This window comes from Erpetoichthys calabaricus, chromosome 2 (genome assembly GCF_900747795.2).
Source record: "Erpetoichthys calabaricus chromosome 2, fErpCal1.3, whole genome shotgun sequence".
NCBI classification, from domain to species: domain Eukaryota; kingdom Metazoa; phylum Chordata; class Cladistia; order Polypteriformes; family Polypteridae; genus Erpetoichthys; species Erpetoichthys calabaricus.
This window is the reverse complement of record NC_041395.2, coordinates 142,072,234-142,099,046: the sequence shown is the minus strand read 5'-3', so window position 1 is coordinate 142,099,046 and position 26,813 is coordinate 142,072,234. Positions and strand designations below refer to the sequence as shown.

Here is a 26,813-nt window from a genome sequence, read left to right as displayed (position 1 = left end):
TTTAATCCTCAAATGCCGCTGCTGGGGGGCTTGTTTTGTTTTGGCGTGCTCTGTCTCTAGGTATGTCAGAGGACTGGGACTTTGTGAAGTGGGATCCAGCCTCATGTGGGGAGGCAAAATGGGGGGGTAGGAGGATAAAGGGGGAAGAGAAAGAGAGCAAGCTATATCTAATCTATCCTTTTAATCCTTATAATTATAACTTTCAATGTAACAATAGGCTGCATGGCAATAACTCATGGGAAATTTGGAAATTAAGGTTAATGCTGTCTCACTTCGAGTTAAGACTACAAAATGACATCAAAAATTTAGAATCAATGTCTCCATGATGGGACAGTTAACTTTGTGAGCTGAAATGTTAAAGGCCTGAATCACAAATTAAAGAGAAAGAAAGTATTCTCTCACCTAACAGGTCTAAATGCTAAAATAGTATTTTTACAGGAGACCCACTTATTAAGAAAAGATTAGTTCTGGCTGCAAAAAGACTGGACTGGCCAAATATTCCATTCCAGCTTTACAAAGAAAACTAGAGGTGTGGGAATTCTTATACATAGAACAGTCTCATTTGTAGCATCAGATGTAGTATCTGATCCTGAAGGGAGATATGTGATCGTCATGGGCAACTTATTTAACTGTAAAGTGATTTTGATAAATGTTTATGCACCCAATGTCGATGATAGGGAATTCATGCAAAATATATTTGCATCCATTCCCAATGTGAACACTCATAAAATTATAATGGCTGGGGACTTTAATTGTGTTTTAAATCCACTCTTAGATAAGTCTCCTGTCACAGGGGGGATGATATCTAACACTGCAAAGAAAATTACACAGTTTTTAACTGACCACAACTTATCAGACCCCTGGAGATTTCTAAACCCAAACTCAAGAACATATTCCTTCTACTCACCAGTGCATCATTGCTACTCAAGAATTGATTATTTCTTTATAGATAATAATTTCTTGCCTGCGATTAAATCTTACAAGTACAATGCTATTGTTATTTCTGATCATGCCCCTCTGATCTTGGAGCTGAAATCATTATGCTCCACATACTCATCTCGCAGACTTCTATTAGCAGATGAGAACTGTACAGAATTTATATCAAAACAAATCAGTTTATTCCTAGAGACAAATACATCCTCAGAGGTCTCTGCAGGAATACTCTGGGAAACTCTAAAGGCCTTCTTAAGAGGACAGATTATTTCATATCTTTCCCACAGAAATAAATTAGAAACCAAGAAGGTATCGGAGCTAACCAGCGAAATTACTAGAATAGATCAAGAACATGCCAGGTGTCCAGGTGAAGCTCTTCATAGGAAAAGACAGGCTCTGCATTCAGAGCTCAACCTCTTAACAACCAAAGAAACTGAACAACTCATTTTTAAATCAAGACATCATTACTGTGAACATGGAGAGAAAGCTAATAAGCTCTTAGCTCAACAAATCCACAAGCAAGAAGTTTGCAATACAATCCCAGCAATCACCAACAAGAATGGAGATAAAATCATTTACCATAAAAATATAATGCACATATTTAGAGACTACTCTAAATCCTTATATTCTACTGAGTTCAAAGAAGACAACACACAATCTAATGCATTTCTGGATACATTACAGATACCACAAATAGATAATTTTATTGCAGAGGAATTGGATAAACCTCTGGCGCTATCAGAATTACTAGATGCTGTAAAGTCACTTCAGAGCGGGAAAGCCCAGATGGCTACCCTGTCGAATTTTATAAGAAATTCTCCATTCAGCTAGCTCCCCTCTTATTAGCAACATTTACAGAAGCTAGAGACAATCAAATTCTACCTCAAACTTTTTGCCAAGCATTAATCACTGTCTTTCCTAAACAAAACAAGGACTTATTACAATGTGCATCATACAGACCAAATTCACTTCTGAATAATGATGTTAAGATACTCTCCAAAGTCCTAGTTAGAAGGATGGAGAAAGTGCTGCCTTCGGTAATATCATAAGATCAAACTGGATTTATTAAAGGTTGACACCTAGCTTCCAATCTCCGAAACCTGTTTAATGTAATATATTCACTTGCAAAGTCAAACACCCCGGAGATATTATTATCGTTGGATGCAGAAAAAGCATTTGATATGATCGAATGGAACTACCTTTTCACTACATTAGAGAAATTTGGGTTTGGCCCGAATATTTGTGCATGATCAAACTACTGTATACTAATCCAGAAGCTTCAATTTGTATTAACAACATTTGCTCAGACTACTTTAAACTAGAAAGTGGTAGCAGACAAGGATGCCCCTTGTCACCGCTGCTATTTGCAATCGCCATTGAACCACTGGCAGTTCACTGTCGAAATGCTTATCAGATAAAGGAGATTATCAGAGGACTTGAACAGACAATTTCTCTATATGCAGATGATATGGTTTTGTATATATCAGACCCACAAAATACTGTGCCTGCAGTCCTAACAACACTTACAGAATTTTCAAAGATTTCTGGTCTCAGAATTAATTTGAATAAAAGTGTGCTCTTCCCAGTGAATTCTCAAGCATACAATATTAGACTGGACACCTTCCCTTTTATTATTGCAGATCAGTTTAAATACCTAGGGGTAGATATCACAAGTAAACATAAAGCTCTTTATCAACAAAATTTCACTGTCTGTATGGAAAACATGGAGCAAGACTTGCATAGATGGTCAACCCTCCATCTCACTCTAGCTGGAAGAATTAACGTTGTTAAGATGAATATCCTTCCTAAGCTTCTCTTTTTATTTCAAAACATTCCAATATACATCAATAAATAATTCTTTAAGCAATTAGATTCAACTGTAACCTCATTTATTTGGAACCTAAAACATCCACGTATCCAAAGAGCAACTCTACAAAGACCAAAGACAGAAGGCAGCATGGCTCTACCTAACTTTCAGTTTTACTACTGGGCAGCAAACATACAAGCTATAAAAACCTGGACACAAAAAGATGAAAATACACAGGCTTGGTCCGCAATAGAAATAAAGTCCTGCAGTACTTCTCCATATTCCCTGCTTTGTGTCCCAATAAATGCAAGTTATCTCCAATATACTAATAGCCCAATTGTACTTCACTCACTTAGAATATGGAACCAATGTAGAAAGCATTTTAAGATGGAGAATCTTTTATCTGTGGCACCTCTTCATGAGAACCACCTTTTTCAACTCTCGCAAACATATGCAGTTTTTAATATCTGGAAAACATTTGGGATTAAATTGCTTAGAGATCTTTATATAGACAAAATCTTTGCATCCTATAAACAATTACATTCCAAATGTAATTTTCCAGCAACACATTTCTTTCACTATCTTCAAATTAGAAACTTTGTCAAACAGAACCTGCCCAATTTTCCCCATCTCCCACCTTCCTCTATGCTGGAAAAAATATTGCTCAGTCTCGAGGGTTCAGACAGCATTTCTGCAAAATATAAAAATATTTTACAGTCCTTCCCTTTCAAAGATCCAAGAGGACAATGAGAAAAGGAACTCTCACTCAACATATCAGAAAAGGAGTGGATGGTAGCAATGCAGAGAATTCATTCGAGCTCCATATGCGCAAAGCATACAATTATTTTGCTCAAAATTTTATATCGAGCACATCTGTCTTGCTTGAAATTGTCCAGAATGTTCCCAGGGCTGTGTTTGGTGTTCTTCCAGATGGGCTTAAAGTGGAGAAGGACAAACAATCTGTGATTGCCTTCACTAAACTATTGACACACACATTTATTTTGCTAAACTGGAAGAATCCTAACTATCCTCTTTTAATTCAGTGGGTAACTGATGTTTTATATTATTTGATCTAGTCAATAATATTTTAGAATAAGCTCTTAAAGCACTGAGGAAGTAGGTTCTCTCCCCATTTCTTTTTCTTCTCCGTTTATCTGTATTCGCCTAATAAACTCATCAATTTATTTATTTTTACTATTTTTAAGTTTTAGTCCATTGGCCATGCTCTCTTTCTCAGGAGTGGGGGTTGATTTGTTTTCAATCCTATTTTTTTTGTAAAAATTGATCTACCATATATACTTGAGTATAAGCCAACCCGAATATAAGCCGAGGTACCTAATTTTACCTACAAAAACTGGAAAAACTTATTGAGTATAAGCCTAGGGTGGGAAATGCAGCAGCTACTGGTAAGTTTCAATAATCAAAATAAATACCAATAAAATTACCATTTATTAATTGAGGCATCAGTAGGTTAAATGTTTTTGAGTATTTATTTCAAAGAAAAACAGTAAACTAGCTCTGTAAGTGGAGAAGAGGGTCAACAAAAACAATATGGTATCGCTCTCTCTTGCTCGCTCTCTCTCTCGTGCTCACTGCACAGGGAATGCACAGGGAGAGACTGAACACGTGGGGAAATCATCGGCGTGCACAAACCAAATGGGAAACTGGCTTGTTTGTATACCGGGGGGGAGCGGGACCTGACTCGAATATAAGCCGAGGGTGACATTTTTCAGCACATTTTGGGTGCTGAAAAACTCGGCTTATATTCGAGTATATACGGTATTTGTATGTAATGATTACAATAAAATTGTAAAAAAAAACAAAAAAAAACATTAACAATTGTAACAGTAATAATGGGGATAGTGTTGTGTTAATGAGATTGGCCAATCTAAGCCGAACACAGAATGAAGTGCCCAGTGGACTAAAAATTCATTATGTAAAAGAGCAGAGTATTTGTATAAAGTATGCAACTCTTCAAATATTCTATATAACCAGTGCAGCAAAGCAATAGTTGGTGCTGTTGCTTAACAGCCCCAGCGTCATGGACTCCCAATTGTACATAAGACATTTGTCAGAGTTTCATCATGCTAGATTCATTGTCAAGTCTATATCTATGCATGATTTCTGCAGTAAACATTATAATGTAACACAGAATGTAAAATTGTTTTAGTGAAATCTCCCATGTAATCCATGTAAAATAAAACACTTCCCAAATGTTTCACTTGTGCTGGTGTCCATTAATAGTCTCATTCTTATGACATTTCTAATCTGGCTGAATGCTAATCTTCAGGTACTGTAACTCTGCCTTTGTCTTATTTTTAATTTATTGATCTGTTGGCTTAACTATATATCTTTTTTGCCAATATTTTTAGACCTTATTTTTAAGTGTGCCAGTGTGTGTTGACTTTTTATTTTAGATTCCAAACTAGCATAGTTGGGTAAAGAACTAGTTGTTCTTGCATACTATTATTCCTGAATCAAAGTTGGTAGCAGTCTAGAGTAGTGTCTGATTGATGATAAAATTTTGACTTCAGTACTGATACCAGTTTTCAAACCTCTGTACCAGTACCAAAACGGTACCTAGCTGCTATGTTCCATGACACTAGATTACACAGATATTGCTTTGCAGAGTTGGGGGGGTTGTGCTGTTAAAAGGGTTGGGGGTCCCTTTTGGTGGTTCAAGCATTATATTATAATAAAGAGTTTGAATTTGGTCCCCCTTGGAATTCTAAAATAAAAATGTGATATTTCAGTACTTTTTCAGTACTGGTATACCAAACAACACTAGTCTAGAGGGATGTCTCATTTACAGGTCTGTCATCACTAAGTTGTTTGATTAAATTGTGTTTCTTTAATCTTATGTTAAATGACCAAAGGGTCCATACAGCTTAGTAGTCTTATATATAGTTACTGTAGCTGTGATCATCTAGCCTTGGATTTGCCCATAAAGAACGTAAACTTGGTGGGATTTATTCATGGTATAGTATAAAGCTTAAAAAAATGATCATTCCTTGGTAGTATCATCCATCAGGGTTATGATATGCCTCTAACAAATGTCTCCTCAGGATGGAAGCTTGTAAATATAAAAAAAGTGATGTTTGGTTATATGGTGTGCATCAAACTGGATGTGAAAGTGGCCATTTGGACAAACTCATTGTAGAAAAAAGCATATACCAAAGAACAACACACATGGTTTTACTCCATAAGGTAAAGTTGAAAATTTAGCAAGAAATAGAAATAGTTTTGATTATAATAATCTGCCATTTACTCCTATTAACTGGTGAATCTTAACTCAAAGTATATTAATGGAGTTAAAAGTTATAAAATGCAGGGCATGCAATAAGAAAAAAAATAATTCTAGAAAAGTAACAGAGGACCTGCACATATGGTGTTACACTGGCTATAATAAATGGACTTGAAAACAGTAGTATTGTATATCAAATATATAATTGTCCCTGATATATTATCCTTAAAAGTAAACTGTTTAGAAATGATTGCCTTTGTATTTTCTACTTAGTTATCCTCTTCAAGTTCAAAATATGTAGTAGAAAAGAAATCCTGAAACATGTTGTGACACAATAATGACTGATCCCAACAAGTTACAAATTAAAATAATCAATAAATTAGTTTAATCAGTTAGTACAAAGGAATATCATTTTTGATGCCAGGTGTGCTGGCCTACATGTACACACACAGATACACTTAAAAGAGGTTATGCAGTTGTTACATGGTTTTATCCTCCCTTTCTTACAAGTTATAATTCAGAGTGAGGGTCAGCAGGACGTGCTGCCTAGAACAAGATAATAATTTATAGGTACCATTTAGATTATACAAGAATATATACATTTTGTAGCTTTACACCTGTATGGGGAGTGTTCTCCATTTACATCTTTAGGAGTAAACAGCTGTATGTCTTTGCTATTTTTCATTTAAGCTGGTATTGCCAACAAATGTTCCCACTATAAAGCATACACTAGTTAACTTTATTCAAAATGATATATTCTCAGAAAGAAAAAGAACGTTACTGTCACTATCACCTTTTGCTTCATCTGTGTTCAGCATTTCATTTAAAAGCAAACTACATGTGCACATTTTAGGTGCAGACTTCTTATGTTTTTTTGAGATTAAACCCAATGCACAAATAACACATGGAAATGAATTTGCTAAAGATCAGGTAGCACCCAGCAATCAGAGCTCCTGCTGCTCATTCTGATTGCTTATGAGAGACGCTCTTTATTGCATCTTGCTGATGAGATCTTGTGTTTTTCCTGCTGTGATGTGTCACCTGTGAGACTTCTGAAACTGAAGTAAATCATGCACTAAATCTAAAGCCTTTGATCCCGAGCCACCTGCCAGCCTTATTTCATATATTTGTGCTTGTCAAGTTACAGTACTTACTAGTTTTATTTGAAGTGTGTTCCAGGTAATACCCTTGTTATTAAATAAACCAAGTACTATATCTTTCAAGACAGCACTGCACTTTATATCACAGTGTTCTAATATTACTTTTCTTTTGTTAATTAAATATTTGCTGTTATTTATTGTTTATCGTTTTTATTACTTAAATGTTATTTATACCATGTATTAGTGTATATAAATATAATTAAACAAGAGAAATGTTTGAGGTTCCTAAAACTGACATTACCTCATTTAATTTTGTTTTCATTGTGTACCCTTAAAATTGTGCTTTCATATTATATTATTATTAAGCTTCTGCCAGAGCAGCAAAATCTATATTTTTTTATTTTAATTATATGAATGAGATATGGGAAATATTAACCAAGTCAGTTTTATTTAATTTTGTCAATATAACACTCAAGATAAAAAGGAACAAAGGGCTCTAATAATCTCTAAGTAAACTGCCTTTTTCTGCTTTCATATCTACATTGTCTAATTCTGAATTATAAAATCTTTTCTGTTTTTCTTTTTTTGTACAATTCTTATGTACAATTAACAAAGAACATATAATTTATAGTGACAATCTAATACAAAACCACTGCTAAATAGAATAAAGATGGTATTTTATATTGTTCAGGTTTGCCCATGCAAGACAAGTGCAAATTAAAAGATAAATCTCTCTGTCTAAATACTACAAGCTAGGAAAACAGCAGCATAAGATTGTTTATTAGTATATCCCTTCTGAGGCTTTATGGAAATGTAATTGAGAAAAAGGCCTGATCTGAAGTAAAGCAACAAGAATTACTCAACCTGTGCTTCATGTAAATAATTTAGCTGTTAATTTAAAGTAGCAGTTCATTAAAGTACAACTTAATCCTTTCTCTGAAATATGTATGTTGAGGAATTTAATCGTAAATGAAGAATTCCGTTTGTTCCCTTAGAATAAAAAAATAATCTAGATCTTACAGCATACTCCGTAATTTTGCCCACTGTAAATGTTGTTAGTTATTTATATAAACATATACATGTGAATAGAAGTCCCAGTTTTGCAAGCTTAGCACAAAATGCCTCTACTTTGACATTGTAAATGATTATGTGATGTTGCTAGACATTTCTGGAATGTTAGAATTCTTTCCCAGACATTGCGCCCATCTGTTACACACACAGAGGGCACAGACTACAAGACCTCTGATGTGCTCATGTCAGTCTACACAAGTCTGCAGGCAGCACTAAATCTGGAGACTGGAAAGATCATTGCACCTCTTCACAATTTAAGATTTTTATGCAGTCCGCAATCTGGTTGAGAAATATACCAGACACAATTTATTTTAAAACTTTGAGGTCTGTTATTGCCATACTTCTGCAGACCATGCGGCTTGTAATTGGTTATGACGGTTTTGCTTTGCAAAAGATAAAGGCTTTTCTTATCCTGAGTTGTTTAGATGGTACAATTGCACTACTCTTTGTTTCTTGCACCACTTAACAGGGCAATCCAGAAGAGACTCATACATACATTAAAAAAGGTGTATGTGTCATTTCTCATTCAACCAAACATAACAACTGAAAAAAGCAAGGCTCTATAAACACAGAATTACCAATTTTGACTTTATAACGTTAATTTAAGATGCTGAATCTCTGCGTAAAAGTCTACAAATATATTTCTGTTTCCGTAAGCCAAGAAATATGAGTGATTTATTTTATTATGAAGAGATTTATTTATGCAATATAAGATACATTTAATTAAATTCTTCACCGTGTTTTCATTTGAACAAAGTGCTTGCTTCCTAAGAACATAAGCTTTTACACTGAAAGTGCTTTGTAGGTCATGCATGCAGTGGTCAAAAAGAGGAAAAAATGAAAGGGAAATTAAGTTCATTATCATCATTTGTCAAGTAACTACTCATCTGAGTAATCCAATGATATCTGAAAAATGTACACATAAAAAAAAGCAAGCAGATGTTCTATAAATTTTTGGGACAGTGCCTGTGTTTAACCTGCTTTTTCTGTTTCTATTGACATGCTGCTTTAGATGAGATGAATTCTCCAGTGTCAGACTGTAAGTTATTTCAAAGTGTTAACAAAATTATTATTACCTGCTGTGTTGTTCATACAGGTGTTACGCTGTGCTGGAAATTGTTCCTCAGTTGTCTGTGAGAAAAGTATTGGTAGAGGGAATCTCAAATAACTCTGAACCTTTTGCAAATGAGGCTGCCCCTGCATACTCATTTATCTACTCCAACATCTCTCTGGAGCAGTAAGTACTCCACTCTTTTAATATTTTGCAAGTGTTATATTCTTATTTAAAAAAAAGACACATGCTCATATTTTTGATGAAACATTATTTTGTGGACCCAATTGTTACTTTTAGTTAAAGTGGTCAATAGTAAAAACCATGAAGTTTTTAATGTAACCTGCTCTCACTGATATAACAAAGTGTTATGTTAAGGTTATATTAGGAACTGGAATTAGTATTGGCCTGTTGTAAAATGTCATTTTTTTCTTTGATACCAGAATACTTCTGGTTTAAATTTGACTCCTGTATCACTTTGTAAGTATTTTCTACAGTTATGCTTTGCTACAGTTACTGTTTTGAATTGTTTGTGGCTGTAGAGTTTATGCTACTTAAATTAAATACTATAGTGTCTTCTTTTGGATTTCTTAGCAATTTCTGTTGTTTCAGTTTAATATTTTTCATGTGTTTAAATATTCTATACATACCAAAATAAAATTAAAATATACTGTAGCATAATGTAGAAATACATTTAAGAAACTGGCTTGTGAGTTGGATTGTAATCCACAAGGCTGATTTTTCAGTTCAGGCCATTGGTTCACAACGCGATTCTGATGAAGTTACTTAAGCCTGAATTGAGACTGTCATCGTGCTATACCTCTGACCAGGTAGTAGATTTGAGAAATTTGCAGTTGATGCAACATTAAAGGGGTAGCAAATACTGATCAGGTAGCAAAAAAAAAGCAACATGACATCAAAGTACATCAAAATGTACTTTAATGTAAAATGTTTCATCAAGATAAAATGAACATGAATAGTAAATTACAGACAACCTTTCAAAAGGTTTTAAGTGTTTCATTGACACAACATTCTCTTCATCTCGACAATGTGCAAAGGCTAAGAAAATATTTGGTCTTATTGTAAAAAACCTTTGAATATGAAGGAGTAAATGTTATGAAATTCTCTAATGCAACAGCATCTTGAGTACTTCGCAGTTCTGATCACCATGCCATGAAACCAGCATAGCAGCAGCAGAACCTTTGCACAGATGAGCAAACAAATGCATACAGTGCCTATAAAAAATATTCAACAGAAAGAAACTCTTTAATGTCAAAGTGAAAATAGATCTCTGCAAAGTGGTCTAAATTAATTACAAGTATTTAACACAACAACACATTTCAGTATTCACCCTCTTCAAGTCAGTATTCTGCAGATACATCTTTAGCAGCCATTACAGCTTTGAGTCTGTGTGCACAGGTCTTTTTCACATCTGGACACTGCAGTTTTCACCCCATTCTCCTTAGCAAAACTGCTTATGATCTGTCAGGTTGCATGAGGATAATGAGTGAACAGTCTTTGAGTTCATCCACAAATTCTCGATTGGACTGAGACCTGGACTCTGACTTGGTCAATACAGGACTATAACATTGTTGTTTTTAAGCCATTCTCATATAGCTTTGGCTTTATGCTTCGGGGTTGTGTCTTGCTGAAAAACAAATCTTCTCCCAAGTGCAAGTCTCTTGCAGGCTGCCTAAGGTTTTCTTCCTGGATTTTCCTGTATTTTGCCCCGTTTATTTTACCTTCCACCATCACAAGCCTTCCAGGGCATGCTGCAGGGAAACATTCTCACAGCATGATGTTTTCTCTGCCATGCATCACAGTCGGATGGTGTGATTTATTGTGCAGCGTCCAAACATAGCATTTGGACTGATGGCAAAAAGCTCCATTTTGATCTCACTAGACCACGGAACCTTCTTCCGGCTGATTTCAATGTCTTTCATGAAATGCTGTGTGTTTTTTTAACAGAGGTTTTCTCTTTGCCACTCTTCCTTAAAGCTGTGACTGATGAAACACCTATGCAACAGTCCCTTCAGTCTCACTCACTGTAGCTTCTAACTCTTTCAGAGTTATTACAGGTCTCTTGGTGGCCTACATCACTAATCATCTTCTTGCATGGTCACTCAGTTTTTGTGGAGGGTGTTCTCTAGGCAGATTTACAGCTGTGCCATACTCTTTCCATTTCTTAATGATTGATTTAACTGAACTTCAAGGGATATTCAGTGACTTTGATATGTTATTGTATCCATTCAGACTTCTGCTTTTCAATCCCCTTATCATGGAGTTGTTTGGAGTGTTCTTTTGGTTTCATTCTGTAGATGAGGGCCACGATGTTCCCTCACCATAGGCTGGCAATTTCAGATAAAGTGCATTTATACTGTAGTTATTTGAAACCCCAGACCGGTGATCTTCTTTTAAACTAATTGTGTAACTTTTCAATTCTCAAAAGGTGAATAATGAACATTTGCTCAGTTAATTCATGTGCAAAAGGACATATGTGACAATTATGATGATGTACATTCAGAGTAGAATCCAGGAAGCTGTTCTTCACCGAAGGGTTGTGAGGATCTGGAATGAACTACTAAGTTATGTACAGTAGCTGAGGTGGAAGCCTTGATAACACTTAAAAGTATTATGATGAATTAACCCAATGCCTGTGTCTTGTTTGTTAAATTCTCTGTGTCCTTATGTTTATTTGCATTTTATCAGTTTCTGTCAACTTGATTCATTTATTTTCTGAAACAGTTTAGGAGGTATCGCAAAGCAGGAGCCAACCCTGGAAATGATGCCAGTCAACTGAAACACACACTCAATAATGCACACATTCACATCCACTCCCACTGGGGCAATTTACATGTGCTAACGGACCTAATGTGCAAATTTTTAGAAGGGGTACATAAAAGGAGTACCCAGAGAAAACTTGCAGAGATAATATGTAAACTCCTTCAAGATAGCTTTCTAGCTGGAATTTGAAGTGAGGACCCTTGAGCTGTGAGACTGCTGCAGCACCAACCAGTGCTCCTCTTTGCTATCCATATCCATAATTCTGTATGCTTTAGTTAAGTCCAGACTGTTAACGTATGAATTCATTGTAAAGCCTACCTTCAACCTTTTTAAAAGCAACAGGCTAGCTGCTGCTGAGTGACACAAATCCTGCATTACATTTAGTTGATATTGAATAATGTTCCAAAAAAAAAAAGCTCTGCAGTTTCATAATGACAATATAAAAGTAGAACAACTTCAAAGATAGGAGGTCAGTTGTCCATACCCTCTGCTTGGGATGCAACTCTCCATTACAAGATGGAGCTTATCTTTATATTAATTGTGCAGGTAAAAAGTAAAAAGAGACTAAACTGGTGATAAACTGTGCAATAATGAGTGATGGTAGCATAGTACACGTTTAGATTTTGTCAGCTGTGCAGCAGCATGTCTCAGAAACATCTCCATATGCTTTTAGCACTCCATTTTAAATGCCAAACATAATGAATAAGCAAAATCTGATATAATTTAAAAATGTATTACACTGAATAATGTCCTGACCCTTCAGCCCGTGGCATCAATCCATTAATTGTAGATTAATTTTTGTTCTGAACAGAATGCTTTACTTCATTAGGCAGCTTATTTTTCTGTAGGTGAGCTCAGGATTCAGATGCAGACTCAATCTACCATATAATTTTTAGTGATAAGTCCATTTTTATTGTCATGTATTTTGTCACCCTGCATTTTAAGCATTGTGGGTGAGGCGGAAGCCTATCCTGACAGAATGTGACGCAAGCAAGGAACCAGCACTGAGTAGGGGTTAGTAAATTGCACACTCTCACCCTTCCCCACACTTGCTCTCACTGAACCTATATAAGAATGCCCAATTGACCTACCACACACAAGGCTGTGTTAAGACACTTACAGACCATAAGTGCTGATAATACTTTTAAGTCTCCTGGTTTTTTAATGCAGAGTGGTATTTCTCAGTATTATGACTTCTGTGTTAGACTTTAATCATTTAATTGTCTCAGCTTGTGGGAGATGGGGGTTGTCCACCTTAGTCAATTCAGTGTGCGGATGGATACTTGATTGTTTCATTGAGTTTGGAAGGTCCTTTTATTGTTACGCCCTCTAGAACTTGACATAGCAGACTGTGACACCAAAGATACTTGGAGTCTTGGATTCTAAGCATTGAATATACAGTTTAATAAACTGTCCAGCACAATCTTGTACAATATTGTAGAATGTTCAAGAGGGATTCGATAGCAAGTTGGTCTCTGCTGAATTGTGAATGTGTCTTTTGTGACCAATCATGGACCTCCCAGAGGTTTGTTTTCACCTGGAATGATTTTGGCTAGAGTTTTTGTTTCCTTTTGGCAATAATCAACTGGCCATATCTCAGTCATAATACAAAGGTAAATCAAAAAGTAAAGGCTATACAAAAATTATGCAGTAACCGTAATGGATAGAACCTGACCCACTACAACACATATGTAATGGTTTATGGGTGGTTTGAACACACACAGGACATCACTTTGCCAATAGTCCAGTTGAAGCTAAGGTCAAATGAGCATGGATGCTCCACTGCACCATTTCTGAACAATGCACTGTAGTGAGATTTCTTTCAGCAGAGGGAGTGAAACCTGCTGTTGACTTCTGCAGATCAAGTCCTCCAGCTCTGACTGTGGTAGGGTGTATCATTAACTTGAACTTGAGACTTGCTTAGACTTTGGTGGATCTTTAACTGCTTTTTATTTCTCTTTAAGGTCTTTTTCTTCTCTTGGTTTCTTACTCATGTTTTCAGTATACTTGTAAGTGATTTCTCTTGGGTTAATGAAATACAGGGTGCCTCGAATAGATAAATAAAATGGGGTAAAATAAACACTGGTGCCAGCGGAGCTCTGTCGTAATTGTCTATCTGCCACAACGGCCAAAACCAAAACATCTGTTGCTGTTACCGAATCATTTTCAAATTGTCTTTAATTTTTGATTTACCTTTGTATTAACAGACTTATGTTTTCTCAATTTGTTTATATTAACCAATATTAAATTTGCTCTATTTTACTGTTTATTTAACCCGATTGATATTTTTATGTATGTAATTTTTATTACAGCTGTACGCTTGTTACAAGACTCTGAACCTGCAGTCAGTGAATTGTGTTAAGTAAAAATAAATTGTATTGAATTAAATTGAATCTTAGGAGACTGTAGTAGAGCTGTCAATGAGAGCCTTTATTAGCATTTCCAAACATTTCAAGCAATGGAGGAATGCTATATTGGTGGAGTGGGGCAGCACAGAAGTATAAGATTATGTTTGAAGATTTTATATACTTCAACTTTGGTTGAACTACAACTACTTTAAACTTTGGTTTAAATCGTAACACAGAGCATGTTTTTCGGTTCACTAAGATTCCCCATACATCTGGTGGAAATTTGCAGGCCAGGCTGTTCATTTATTGCATTTTCCTTGCTTAATCTCATGTACCTGAATTTTTTAGACAATTCTTGAATCTGTTGTTGCTTCGTAGGCTAACAATATCAATGAGATCGAGTTTTTTATTTCTGTTGCATTTCTATTCGTTTTTCTCAGTGATGACCACAGTAGCAACATGCTGAGCTTGACAGACCAAGGGCCTTATGTGTAACACCATGTGTAGTATTCACATTAAAACTTGGTATACGGACAAAACTGGAAATGTGCGTATGCATAAAAAAATCCAGATGCATAAAACTGTGTGTACGCTAAGTTCCACGCACTTCCCCTTTATAAATTCCAATAAATGTGAAATTTAACGCACATGCATGCATCTACTGCCCTACCTTAACTCCTCCCAGAATTTTGCAATTTTGAATATGCAAATCAATAAAACTATTTATTCCCTTCCGTTCAGTTGTTTTGTTAAAAGAAAATGGCAGAAGCACATGGAAAAAAGAATTTCAGAGAATGCAAAGTGGAGGCAAGAGAAAAAAACATACTATTGTTGGCTTAAGCAGTGGTATAAGCAACAATAGGAAATTGATGGAGTGATACAGTGTGGCGGAGACACTTGAAAGTTCAAGTTCAGAAAGTCACACAGTGTCTGAAAATAAATAAGAAGTGGCCAGATATCAAAGTCGATGTGAAAAGGTGAGTTGCAGGCCACCATCTATTTATTCTGTTTCAGAAAATATTACAAATGCTGACCCCCATGCCGATGACGTGACTCCAGGTGGTGATGGTACTACTGTGCCCAGCGCATCTTTGGGTGCTGGCTGCTCACACACTTCTGCCTTGGAAACCACTGGGTGACCATCTGGCCATATGCTGACGGATGCTGTTCTGGAGTCACAAAATGCAACAGTGGATGCTCTAAGAGATGTGGCCAATGAACTAAGGAATATAAGGACTTACTATGTGATATTGTCCTCAAATTAAATGAATTGGTTACAGAATAATTGCTGCATCTGATCCTGTTTTTACATTTTGCTAATTATGTTCAAACAAAGTTGTAATGCTGTCCAATTTGGCTGATCATTTGGTGGTCAGGGTCAGCTTCATCATACCTTATCTCTTCAGGTATGGGCAAGCCACGATTGTGTGCCACATGATGCAGCACACTACATTCTTTCAAAATACGACACTTTCTGTGGACCATTGAGCAGCACATTAATAGAGTGGAAATGCTTTCTATTTACATAAGCAAATTCATTCTCAGTATTACGATTTCTGTGTTAGACTTAAATCATTTCATTGCCTCAGCTTGTGGGAGATGGGGGAGGGGGGGGTTTGGGGGTTGTCCACCTTAGTCAATTCAGTGTGCGGATACTTGATCGTTTCATTGAGTTTGGGAGGTCCTTTTATTGTTACGTCCTCTAGAACTTGACATAGCAGCCTGTGATCTCTGGTATTTCACAGAGACACCAGAGATACTTGGAGTCTTTGAATACAGTTTAATAAACTGTCCAGCACAATCTTGTACAATATTGTAGAATGTTCAAGAGGGGGTCGATAGCAAGCTGGTCTCCACTGAATTGTGAATGTGTCTTTTGTGACCAATCATGGACCTACCAGAGGTTTATTTTCACCTGGAATGATTTTGACTGGAGTTTTTGTTTCCTTTTGTCAATGATCAACTGGCCATATCTTAGACATAATAAAAGGGTAAATCAAAAAGTAAAGGCAATACAAAAATTATGCAGTGACCATAATGGGTAGAACCTGACCCACTACAACATGTTTGTGATGATTTATGGGTGGTTTGAACACACACAAAACATCCTTTGCCAATAGTCCAGTTGAAGCTAAGGTCAAATGAACATGGATGCTCCACTGCACCATTTCTGAACAATGCACTGTAGTGAGATTTCTTTCAGCAGAGGAAGTGAAACCTGCTGTTGACTTCTGCAGATCAGGTCCTCAAGCTCTGACTGTGGTAGGGTGTATCATTAAGTTCTTCAGGTACAGGCAAGCCACGGTTGTGTGCCACATGATGCAGCACGCTACATACTTTCACAATATGACACTTTCTGTGGACTATTGAGCAGCACATTAATAGAGTGGAAATGCTTTCTATTTACATAAGCAAATTAATTCTCAGAAGGGACTAGAAGAGGGCTGAAGTGGATCCAGTGGCTGGGACGGGACCCTGAGAAACGGGCACAAATGGCGGCTACCTTAAAGTACAGTAAGTGATTTTCACTATAAATTGTTTGTGTTGGTTTCGTGGAGGTCCTGCCCATCCAACGGAGAAGCGGTGTAAAAAGCTCTTCTAGATAACAAACTACTGTAAATTGTGTGGAGAGGGAGGAAGGGCAGCCAGAAATGAGGTGAGAAAAGCTGGCAGTGTCACAGTGCAAGTGTACCAAAGGAGTTGCTGTGCTTGAGCCAGCAGGAGGCTGCACGGAGTTGTGCGAGGGGAAAGAGTCAGTTTAGAAGCTGGTCGGAGCCCCTGGTGCACTGGCCTTTGCCCTCCCTTCTTGTTGCATCCCATATAAAGTCTGCGGGTGAGGGTGTGTATTTTTTAATAATTTAAAAGTTGTAAATGTAAACATGTTAAGAACTGAGATGACACCAAAGAAGGCTTCACTGTTGCTTTTATTTTATTTGTTCCTAAACTTGGTATACGTGTTACAAAAGAGACGGATGGATAAAAATGCTGATCACAAACTAAAAGGATAAATTCCAAAATATACATAAAAATGCTGTTATACACACTTTGTACAAGCAATTGATTGTGTGCAGCAAAGATAAATGAGACACATTGTTTAATTGTTCTTTCATTACTTTAATTGACTAATGCTTTAGTTATTAAATAAAACAATCTTCAATTAAATTTTAACATGATGAATTTTAATTTATAATGATAATTAAATCTTTTGCTTTAACATATGCAAAGCACACTAAACTATTCCTTTGTAGAATACACTATAGTCGCTGCTTCTCGGGAATCAAGTGGAGCTAGTCTAGGGTTGTAAAGAATACCCCCCAATGACCCCACCACCCCCTCCCTCCCAGGGTGGTCCTCCTAGAGCTGATCCAGGTATGTCTCACTGGGTCAAGACCCTCTGGCAATTCCAGGACACCCCACAGGGATTATAGTTGGAATCTCTAGCTGGAGACAGGTAAGACTGGGCTGAGCTGCTTGGACCACTGCAGTTTGAGAAGATGAGATGTCATGATATTTAACAGGGCTTCATTAGTTTGCTAATGTATTCCATTATTTGTTTTTTTTTTCCAGTGTCTGCAAAAAAAATAAAGCAATTCCTTATTTTTGGTTATTATATGTAGTTGCTGACAATTTATGTTTACACCTGTCACACCCATAACATACAGTATATATTCGTGTTAATTGCTATGTTTATATATGCACATAACTCTTGCAAGGGAATACCCAAGTCATTTTCACACATATTAGGTTACAAATGACTTGTTTCTTTAGACTGTGCTGGGATTTGCCAAAGGAGCATCTCTGAATCCCATGGATATCCACTAAGGATTACTTCTTTTTCTTGCCAGTTTGAAGCATTTACTTGACATCTAAACTGTTCTGACCCAAGTCATTACTCATTTCAAGTGTTTTTCACTCCCTAGTGATTAATATTTGCGTAGCTATTTCTTCCCCATTACATTTTCTTCATATTTCCCCAAGCAGTTTACTGCCTCCTGCTACTTGCTTTGAGATATGTCTGTCTAGGTCTTTGTGTTTCTCACTATTTCATGCACTCATCCAACAATTTCTGGTATGAGTAATACAATAAGGTAAAAGACACACTGTTCAGTTGTATGCCAAAAAAGAAAAATAATTAGTATGTTCTAAATAATTTAAAAAAAAATTAATAATGTGGGTGGAATGTTACAAGGTTGAGGTCTTAACAAATGCATAGCCAGTGTCACGCACGCGCGATTAGGGAGCCGCGGAACGACCTAAACTGTTGCGCGAAGACATATACCAGATGGGAATGGCGGAGTACTAACCTTTCTCTATTTATTTCCAAACAGAAAGAAAGACACAACACCGCCATGAACGTCTGAACATGGACTCTCAACACGCCACTTCCGCCTTCCCTCTGTCGCAGCCCAATGACGTCAGCAGTCCCATCATCCATCTCGGTTCCTTCCCAGCAGCGCTTCATCCATTTCCGGTCCCTCCCTCATAAATGTTCCCCCCGTCCGCCATGATGGCGAACGGTGTTATGATAATTGTAAACAAAGTATTATCGACTTGCACTTTTCCCACAGTATACGGGGCCGGAAAACCCCAAACCTTTATCGACTATTTGTGTCTTTTTTACAGTGGCGTAGTCGGCAGGATAGAAAGCTTGTCCGAACATGACAGAAGGACAGGACCTGAACGAAGTGTTGACCGGGATGGCTGCCCAAATTCAGAATCTTCGGATCGCACACGCAGAAACAACGAGGGAGCTTGAAGCAACTAAGGCAAGGCTGACAACGGCAGAAGCGGTAAGACCGGAGCCCTCCAGACCTCCGCCTCCTCCGATGGTACCGTTGTCAGATGCCGACGATATAGAGTCGTACCTCGGCATATTTGAGAGGACCGCCTCTCGCAACCAGTGGCCGCGGGCGGAGTGGGCGTCCATTTTGGCTCCGTACCTGAAGGGTGCTGCGCAGCGGGCCTATTATGATCTCCCTGAGGAGGAGGCCGCAGATTACGACCTCCTAAAACCAGAGATCCTTAGTCGCTACGGCATCACTACGGACCAGCAGGCGAGTGAGTGGCGAACCTGGCAGTTCAACCCCGACCACCCTGCCCGAGCCCAGGCTTTCGAGTTCTGGAGCAAGATGGGGCGTTGGTTAAGACCAGAAGGTCCCCAGGCGCGTAAAGTCGTAGAGCAGGTGGCTTGTGAGGGCTTAGTAAACGCTATGCCAGGATATCTCGCCCAGCAGGTCCGTAGACATCCTTATAAAGACATGAAAGGACTCTTGGAGGTCCTGGAGCGTCAACTTGCGGTTCACCGAGCCGGGGGATCGGAAAAGCCGGCTCGTGGCGCCCGACAGGGACGGTCCAGTCACTCCGAGCCCACACGTCGCGTGGCGGAAGCACCGCTGAAAACCAAGGACAGACCCGGGCCACCGCGCTGTTTCAAGTGCGGGGACCTCGGTCACCTGTTGTCTGCCTGCCCGTTGTATCAGCCACTCCAGGAGCCAATGGACTGCACTTGGGCCACCACCGAAAGGTACTGTGCTCTGTCAAACCCTCTGGCTATTCCGAATACGGGAGTGGTTTTAGTAAATGGTCATTCTGTGCTTGCATTGTTTGATTCCGGCAGTAACATTACCATTGTTGCTCGTCGTTATGTTTTACCGCAACAATGGCGATACCAGTACGTTAGTGTAACTTGTGTACATGGGGAGACCAAGTCTTATAAGTCCGCAAAGTGTTTTCTGGCATGGAATGGTGGCTTGTCTCGATTAACAGTCGCAGTGTTACCCGAGCCACCTTTTCCTGTCATTTTGGGACACGACTGGTCCAATAGCAACAGCGGGAAACAATTAACCACTCCTAGGGCTAAGTTGGGTCTTGTTATGGGTACGCGAAGCACCACCCCCGCGGCTCCCAGGCCGTGCACACGGGCAACCGCCGGAAATAACAGTGACCGGGGGGAAGAGTCTCTAGCGTCGGACCCCGACCCGGAAGATGATCCGGGCGAGGGCACGAGTCAAAGAGTCTGCAGAGCTCCCGTATATGCGGACCCAATAGACTCTATGATCAATCAGTTCCGGTCTACCCCCGCGTCATTTAAAAGGGAGCAATGGAATGATGATTCCCTAAAAAACGCCCGGAATGCAATCGTTTCAATAAATGACCATTTGTCTGATGGTTCCTTACCACCGGAGCCCTACTTTGTATTAGAACATGATCTGTTGTATCGAGTTGCGAGTCACGAAGGTGGAGCGCGGAAGTTATTGTTAGTGCCGCGAACCTTCCGGCGGGAGGTTTGCGAACTGGCACACTCCCACCTCCTGGGCGCCCATTTGGGAGCCGAAAAAACGCTGGAGAGAATTAAACAGCGGTTTTATTGGCCAGGAATAAATGAGGAGGTCCGACGTTTCTGTCAGTCCTGCCCGGAGTGTCAGATCCGTCAGATTCCTAGGAGGGACCGCGCTCCTTTAGTTCCTATTCCCCTTATTGATGTTCCCTTCGAGAGGATCGGTATTGATCTTGTAGGTCCCCTGGAACCTTCGACCCGTGGCCAAAAATACATATTGGTCATGGTAGATTACGCCACTCGATACCCAGAAGCGGTACCCTTACGGTCCGCTACTTCCAAGAATATCACACGGGAATTAGTCAGGCTCTTTGCCCGAGTGGGAATACCTAAAGAAGTCCTCACGGACCAAGGTACTCCCTTTACTTCGGATACGTTCAGGGAGGTTGCTAAGTTACTGAAAATCAAACATCTGAGGACGTCGGTTTATCACCCGCAAACCGATGGCTTAGTGGAGCGGTTTAATCAGACACTTAAGCAGATGTTACGTAAGGTAGTCAGCGCGGACGGTCGGAACTGGGACGAGCTTTTGCCCTTCGTGCTCTTTGCTTACCGGGAAGTCCCACAGGCCTCCACGGGTTTCTCCACCTTTGAACTCTTATATGGACGTCAGCCCCGGGGGCTTTTAGATATATTAAAAGAAGGCTGGGAGGAGGAGGCTCTGCCTGGCTGTAATGTTTTGGAGTACATCGCGCAAATGCGCGATAGAATGAACAAAATCCGACCCATCCTAAAAGATCACATGACCCGTGCTCAAGCAACGCAAGCCCGGTCCTATAATAAAAATGCTGTTCTCCGGGAATTTCACCCCGGAGACCGCGTAATGGTGCTCGTACCCACATCCCATTCTAAATTGCTGGCCCATTGGCAGGGTCCCTATGAGGTTAAGGAGCGGAAAGGGCTGGTGGATTATTTGGTGAAACAACCGAATCGTAGACCGGCCGAGAGAGTGTACCACGTGAACGTGTTAAAGCCGTGGAGAGATAGGGACGAGGCTCCACCCTCCGGTACTGCCCTCTCCCTTTGCGCACGTAAACTCACACTTAACCTCGGACCAGACTTAACCCCATCACAACGGCTGGAGCTGGAACATGCTATCCATGCCGTCCCCGAAGTGGTTAGCGAGGTACCTGGCCGTACTTCCTTGATTGAGCACGATATTGTTACAGACCCGGGGGTGATAGTCAGGGAGAGACCCTATCGCCTCCCGGAAGCAAAGAGGACGGAAGTGGAATTGGAAATCCAAAGGATGCTGGACATGAATATTATTGAGGAAAGCTATAGTCCCTGGTCCAGTCCTATCGTCCTCGTATCTAAGCCAGACGGGTCCTGGAGGTTCTGCAATGACTTCAGGCGTCTGAACCAAGTCTCTAAGTTCGATGCCTACCCTATGCCCCGAGTGGTCGAGCTCTTGGAGCGCCTAGGGAGGGCACAATACTTGACTACCTTAGACATGACAAAAGGGTACTGGCAAATTCCCCTAACGGCATCCGCCAGAGAGAAAACAGCATTCAGTACCCCTAGTGGACATTGGCAGTATAAGGTCCTCCCATTCGGGTTGCACGGGGCACCTGCTACGTTCCAGCGTCTGGTGGACAGAGTGCTACGACCCCATCAATCCTATTGTGCCGCCTACTTGGATGACGTAGTCATTTATTCTGGCACCTGGGAGGAACATATACTGCAGGTGTATGCTGTTCTTGCCACACTAGCGAAAGCCGGCCTCCGCATTAACCCCCGTAAGTGTTACTTTGGCTTAAGGGAGGCCAAATATTTAGGCTACCTAGTTGGGCGGGGACAGGTGAAACCCCAATGCTCCAAAATAAAAGACATCTTAGAATGGCCCCGTCCGATGACCAAGAAACAGGTGCAGGCTTTCTTAGGGTTAGCGGGGTATTACCGCCGGTTTGTTCCCCGTTTCTCTGAAAAGGCAGCACCCTTGACTGACCTGACAAAGAAAGGGTCTCCTGTCTATGTGGTATGGAACCAGAAAGCGGAACTGGCATTCAGTGACTTGAAAACGGCCCTGACGTCGGCACCTATATTACACACCCCTAACTTCTCTTTACCTTTTCTTCTCCAGACCGACGCTTCGGACACAGGCCTGGGTGCAGTGTTGAGCCAGAGTGTCGACGGTGCCGAACACCCCGTGTTTTACCTGAGCCGGAAACTGTTGGACCGAGACACCCGGTACGCGGCGGTTGAGAGGGAAGCCTTGGCCATTAAGTGGGCGGTGACTCATCTGCGGTACTACCTGCTGGGTCGTGAGTTCACTCTGGTAACGGACCATGCCGCCCTGCAGTGGATGGCCCTGCACAAGGAGTCGAACCCTCGTGTCACCAGGTGGTTTTTGGACCTGCAGCCATACAAGTTCACCGTTACTTATCGCCGGGGTCCCCTTCAGGCCAATGCTGATGCCCTCTCCCGGGTTCACGACCTCTCGGTTCGGTCCGCCCGACCCGATGGGTCTGGGCTGAGGGGGGGGTCATGTCACGCACGCGCGATTAGGGAGCCGCGGAACGACCTAAACTGTTGCGCGAAGACATATACCAGACGGGAATGGCGGAGTACTAACCTTTCTCTATTTATTTCCAAACAGAAAGAAAGACACAACACCGCCATGAACGTCTGAACATGGACTCTCAACACGCCACTTCCGCCTTCCCTCTGTCGCAGCCCAATGACGTCAGCAGTCCCATCATCCATCTCGGTTCCTTCCCAGCAGCGCTTCATCCATTTCCGGTCCCTCCCTCATAAATGTTCCCCCCGTCCGCCATGATGGCGAACGGTGTTATGATAATTGTAAACAAAGTATTATCGACTTGCACTTTTCCCACAGTATACGGGGCCGGAAAACCCCAAACCTTTATCGACTATTTGTGTCTTTTTTACACCAGCCTTCAGGTGGGCATTTAGAAGTGATTGTCATCCTTTATGGCTCTTAGTTTTCACAGCACTAATCATTCTTGCCTAAAAAAAGGCAACATTTTTTACAGGTTTTCAGGGCAACAATGTTTTCAAGTGGAAGCTAATTGCTCCCTTTTATTGCACTTAATTACACTTCTTGTTTTCCTCTATCTGCACTCCTAGTGTTAATTAAAAATGACCCTGCTGTGTGTGTTTTGGTTTTCATGAGATCTGCTAAATACGGGTTGTTTTCAAGAAATAATTTAATGGGACCATCAGGCTTGTCTTTAATGTGTTTATAGCTGTTTTCCTTCTGTGTGTTTTTATGCATAGAAAGTAGAAGAAAGTTTTGGTGAGAAAACATGGATATAAATTATATTTTTCTTACAAGAGCACAGCAGCAAAAAAAGTATCTCTTCATTGAAAAGTTTACTGTAAAGTTGGAACTTTTCTCTGACTGAGATTAACTTACAAATTAAGAACATGAGAAATGTGACAAATGAGAGGAGACCATTCAGTCCATCCAGTTTTGAGGAACGGGAGTGACCAGGAGTTTGGACAGCTCGCCGCGGAAGACAGCAGGGGGTCGAAGAGGCTTGGGGGGAGAGTTTCAGTCTGGTGATAAAGCCTGTATGTAGCCATGGGATGGAAAGCAACCGGATGTGCAGAAGGTCAGCTGCGTCTGCTGATAGGACGACTCCTCTGCTGCGATGCCCGTGAGGGATAAGCAGAGGAGCCACCAGATAAAAGGAGAAGGCACCATTTTTTTTAAAAATGATTGTTCCTGCCAGTGGATTTTAACCTTGTTTTTTTGAGATTTATTGGATTATTTTAACCTTCACTTCTTCACGTTTTTATGGATTATTTATTTATGGATTGTATTGAAACACTGCACTATATTTGGACACCGTTTGTTGTTTTTAAAAAAGGCACTGTACACTTTTGTACCTTCCCCTTGCTTCATGTGGTGTCCTCATTTGTCCAGCTCATCCCAGTCATGACTATTGACAGTGCTGGGTTCAAGAGGCTCCCAAATCTGGAAGAGGAAACATGGAGTAGGACCCGCACCGTCACAATGTCCTATTATAATGGCTCGCTCTCCAAAACCGGCAGCTACACCACCAAGACTCGTAGCCTGGCAAGTTGAGGATGTTAGACCCGAAAAGCCATACTTCTTCCAAATAAACTTCCCCCAATCGACGATCAAAAATAAGCCAAAAAACAAACAGTATGTAAAATAATAAAGTGAGTATATATTGATAAAGAAAGAAATGAACAAACACCAAACAGTATATATATCATACCCCAACCAACCCAAACATAACATTCAACCCCAAAAGTGTCCGGCAGAAAGTAATAATAAAAAGAAAAAGTGCAGCACAAAGTTAATATACAATACAAACCCTCCCTTGACCCCACACTGAACATGAACTCAATAAGACACACAGAAAGCATGAAATGCTTTAATGTAATATATTCACCCACAAAGTCAAATACCCCAGAGATATTATTATCATTGGATGCAGAAAAGGCATTTGATATGATTGAATGGAACTACCTTTTCACAACATTAGAGAAATTTGGGTTTGGCCTGAACATTTGTGCATGGATCAAACTACTGTATACCAATCCAGAAGCTTCAGTTTGTATTAACAACATTAATTCAGACTACTTTAAACTAGAACGTGGTACCAGACAAGGATGCTTATCCTGGGTATGTGGCGTAATCCAGAACCCCAGGGTTTTGCGGTGCAAAGCTGTTGTTGTTGGACATTGAAAGTGGCAGGTAGACAAAGGTGTGAATGATTTGAATCTGTGTTTTCTCCTGTCTCTGTAGAGAAATGGTGGTCTAATAGAACAGGTTGTTTTGGGTTTTTTTTTCCTTTTCTGTCCTTCCATTTAAATAGCAAATGATCAGATGCAGGTGATGGAATTGACAGGACCAATTATCGTGAGGGGCCATGGTTCCACAGTGTTATCCTTACCCCCATTGTTTTCAGGGGAGCATATTTACATACACACAGACCATGTGAACAGGACAACGCTATGAAAGATGGGACAAAATACATTTACGACGACATTAATCAAGTAGCACCGCTACACTGTTATAAACTGTTCCCACTAGCTTGTTCCTGCATACTGTACATTCACATTCAGTAAACTGTAAATGTTTTACATTGTACATGTTATTTCTTTATGTCAGATATTCTCATACAAAAAAGTCATATTCTTCACTTCACTCACCTTTTGGACAGCCTTTTCTGTTCCTTTTCAGTGAGTCCTTCTAGTGTTGAATCCTTGAATGTGTCACTGGTGTGCCTGTTGGTCTTTCTCCAGTGGTTGTTGCCTATTGTCATTCTAACTACTGTGTAAACCATTTCAGTTGCCTCTTGTCGATCCAGATAAGCAACTGTTCTGCTCCAAGATTCCCCCTTTCAATTTAAAGTGAGCACAGCAGAACCTGTGCAGGATTTATATTTTTGATCTTGTAAATAACAATCTAATTTTTTTCTTACTACTCAGAGCTCATTACCTTAGGTAATGATGGTGATGTAGATTGACCAATAAATCAAAAGATTTTTCCTAGAATGTGCTGCCCACTTCACTGCCACTGTCTGTTACAACATCCACAAAATGCTGTACTGATTCATTTGCCATTCTCATAATCAAAGTGACATATAACATCCACTTTCAGTGTGGGGCTGAGCTAAATAATGTGCAGCTTTTAATTTATTGTAAACTCAGCTTAGTTCTTATTTGTTCTTACTTGTCTTCTGTTTGACTAGATAATTTTCAGAAGATCTTTGCTACATCCTGGGATGCTACAGTCTTTCAAAAGATGAAATCACTTTAGGTTAAACTCTCTTCTACCTTTTCTGTACTCAAAATGCATGGCTCATTATTCACCATATTATAGCTCCATTCACCAGAAGAAAATTTAATATTAACAATGTTATTGACCTCCCAGGCCCATATTTATCTTGAATCTAACTCTATTCATGCTTTGTGGAAAAAACTTTGTCACTTTGATTTCAGAAACAGTTGTGGAATAGTTCATAATTCAATATGACTCTGGTATCCTAGTTTGTGCCCCACCAGATAATGTACAGTCCTCTCCTTCAATTTTATCTTTTAGACTCAAAGAGTGGATCTCAAACTCTTTTCTGCTCAATATTAACCTCCATATACTGTATAATGTATGGAAGCATTTGCAGAAAAAGTCATTTTCTA

General features: G+C 39.7%; 1 protein-coding gene across 2 annotated transcripts in view; it reads left to right on the top strand.

Moving 5' to 3' along the window:
- si:ch211-51h4.2 (uncharacterized) overlaps nucleotides 1-26,813 on the top strand; it is a 377,084-nt gene that overhangs the window by 254,950 nt on the left and 95,321 nt on the right. For both annotated transcript variants that reach the window (XM_051923955.1, XM_051923956.1), the window contains exon 12: nucleotides 9,252-9,392. In XM_051923955.1, the coding sequence (XP_051779915.1) occupies nucleotides 9,252-9,392 (141 nt within the window). The remainder of the gene's footprint in view (nucleotides 1-9,251; nucleotides 9,393-26,813) is intronic.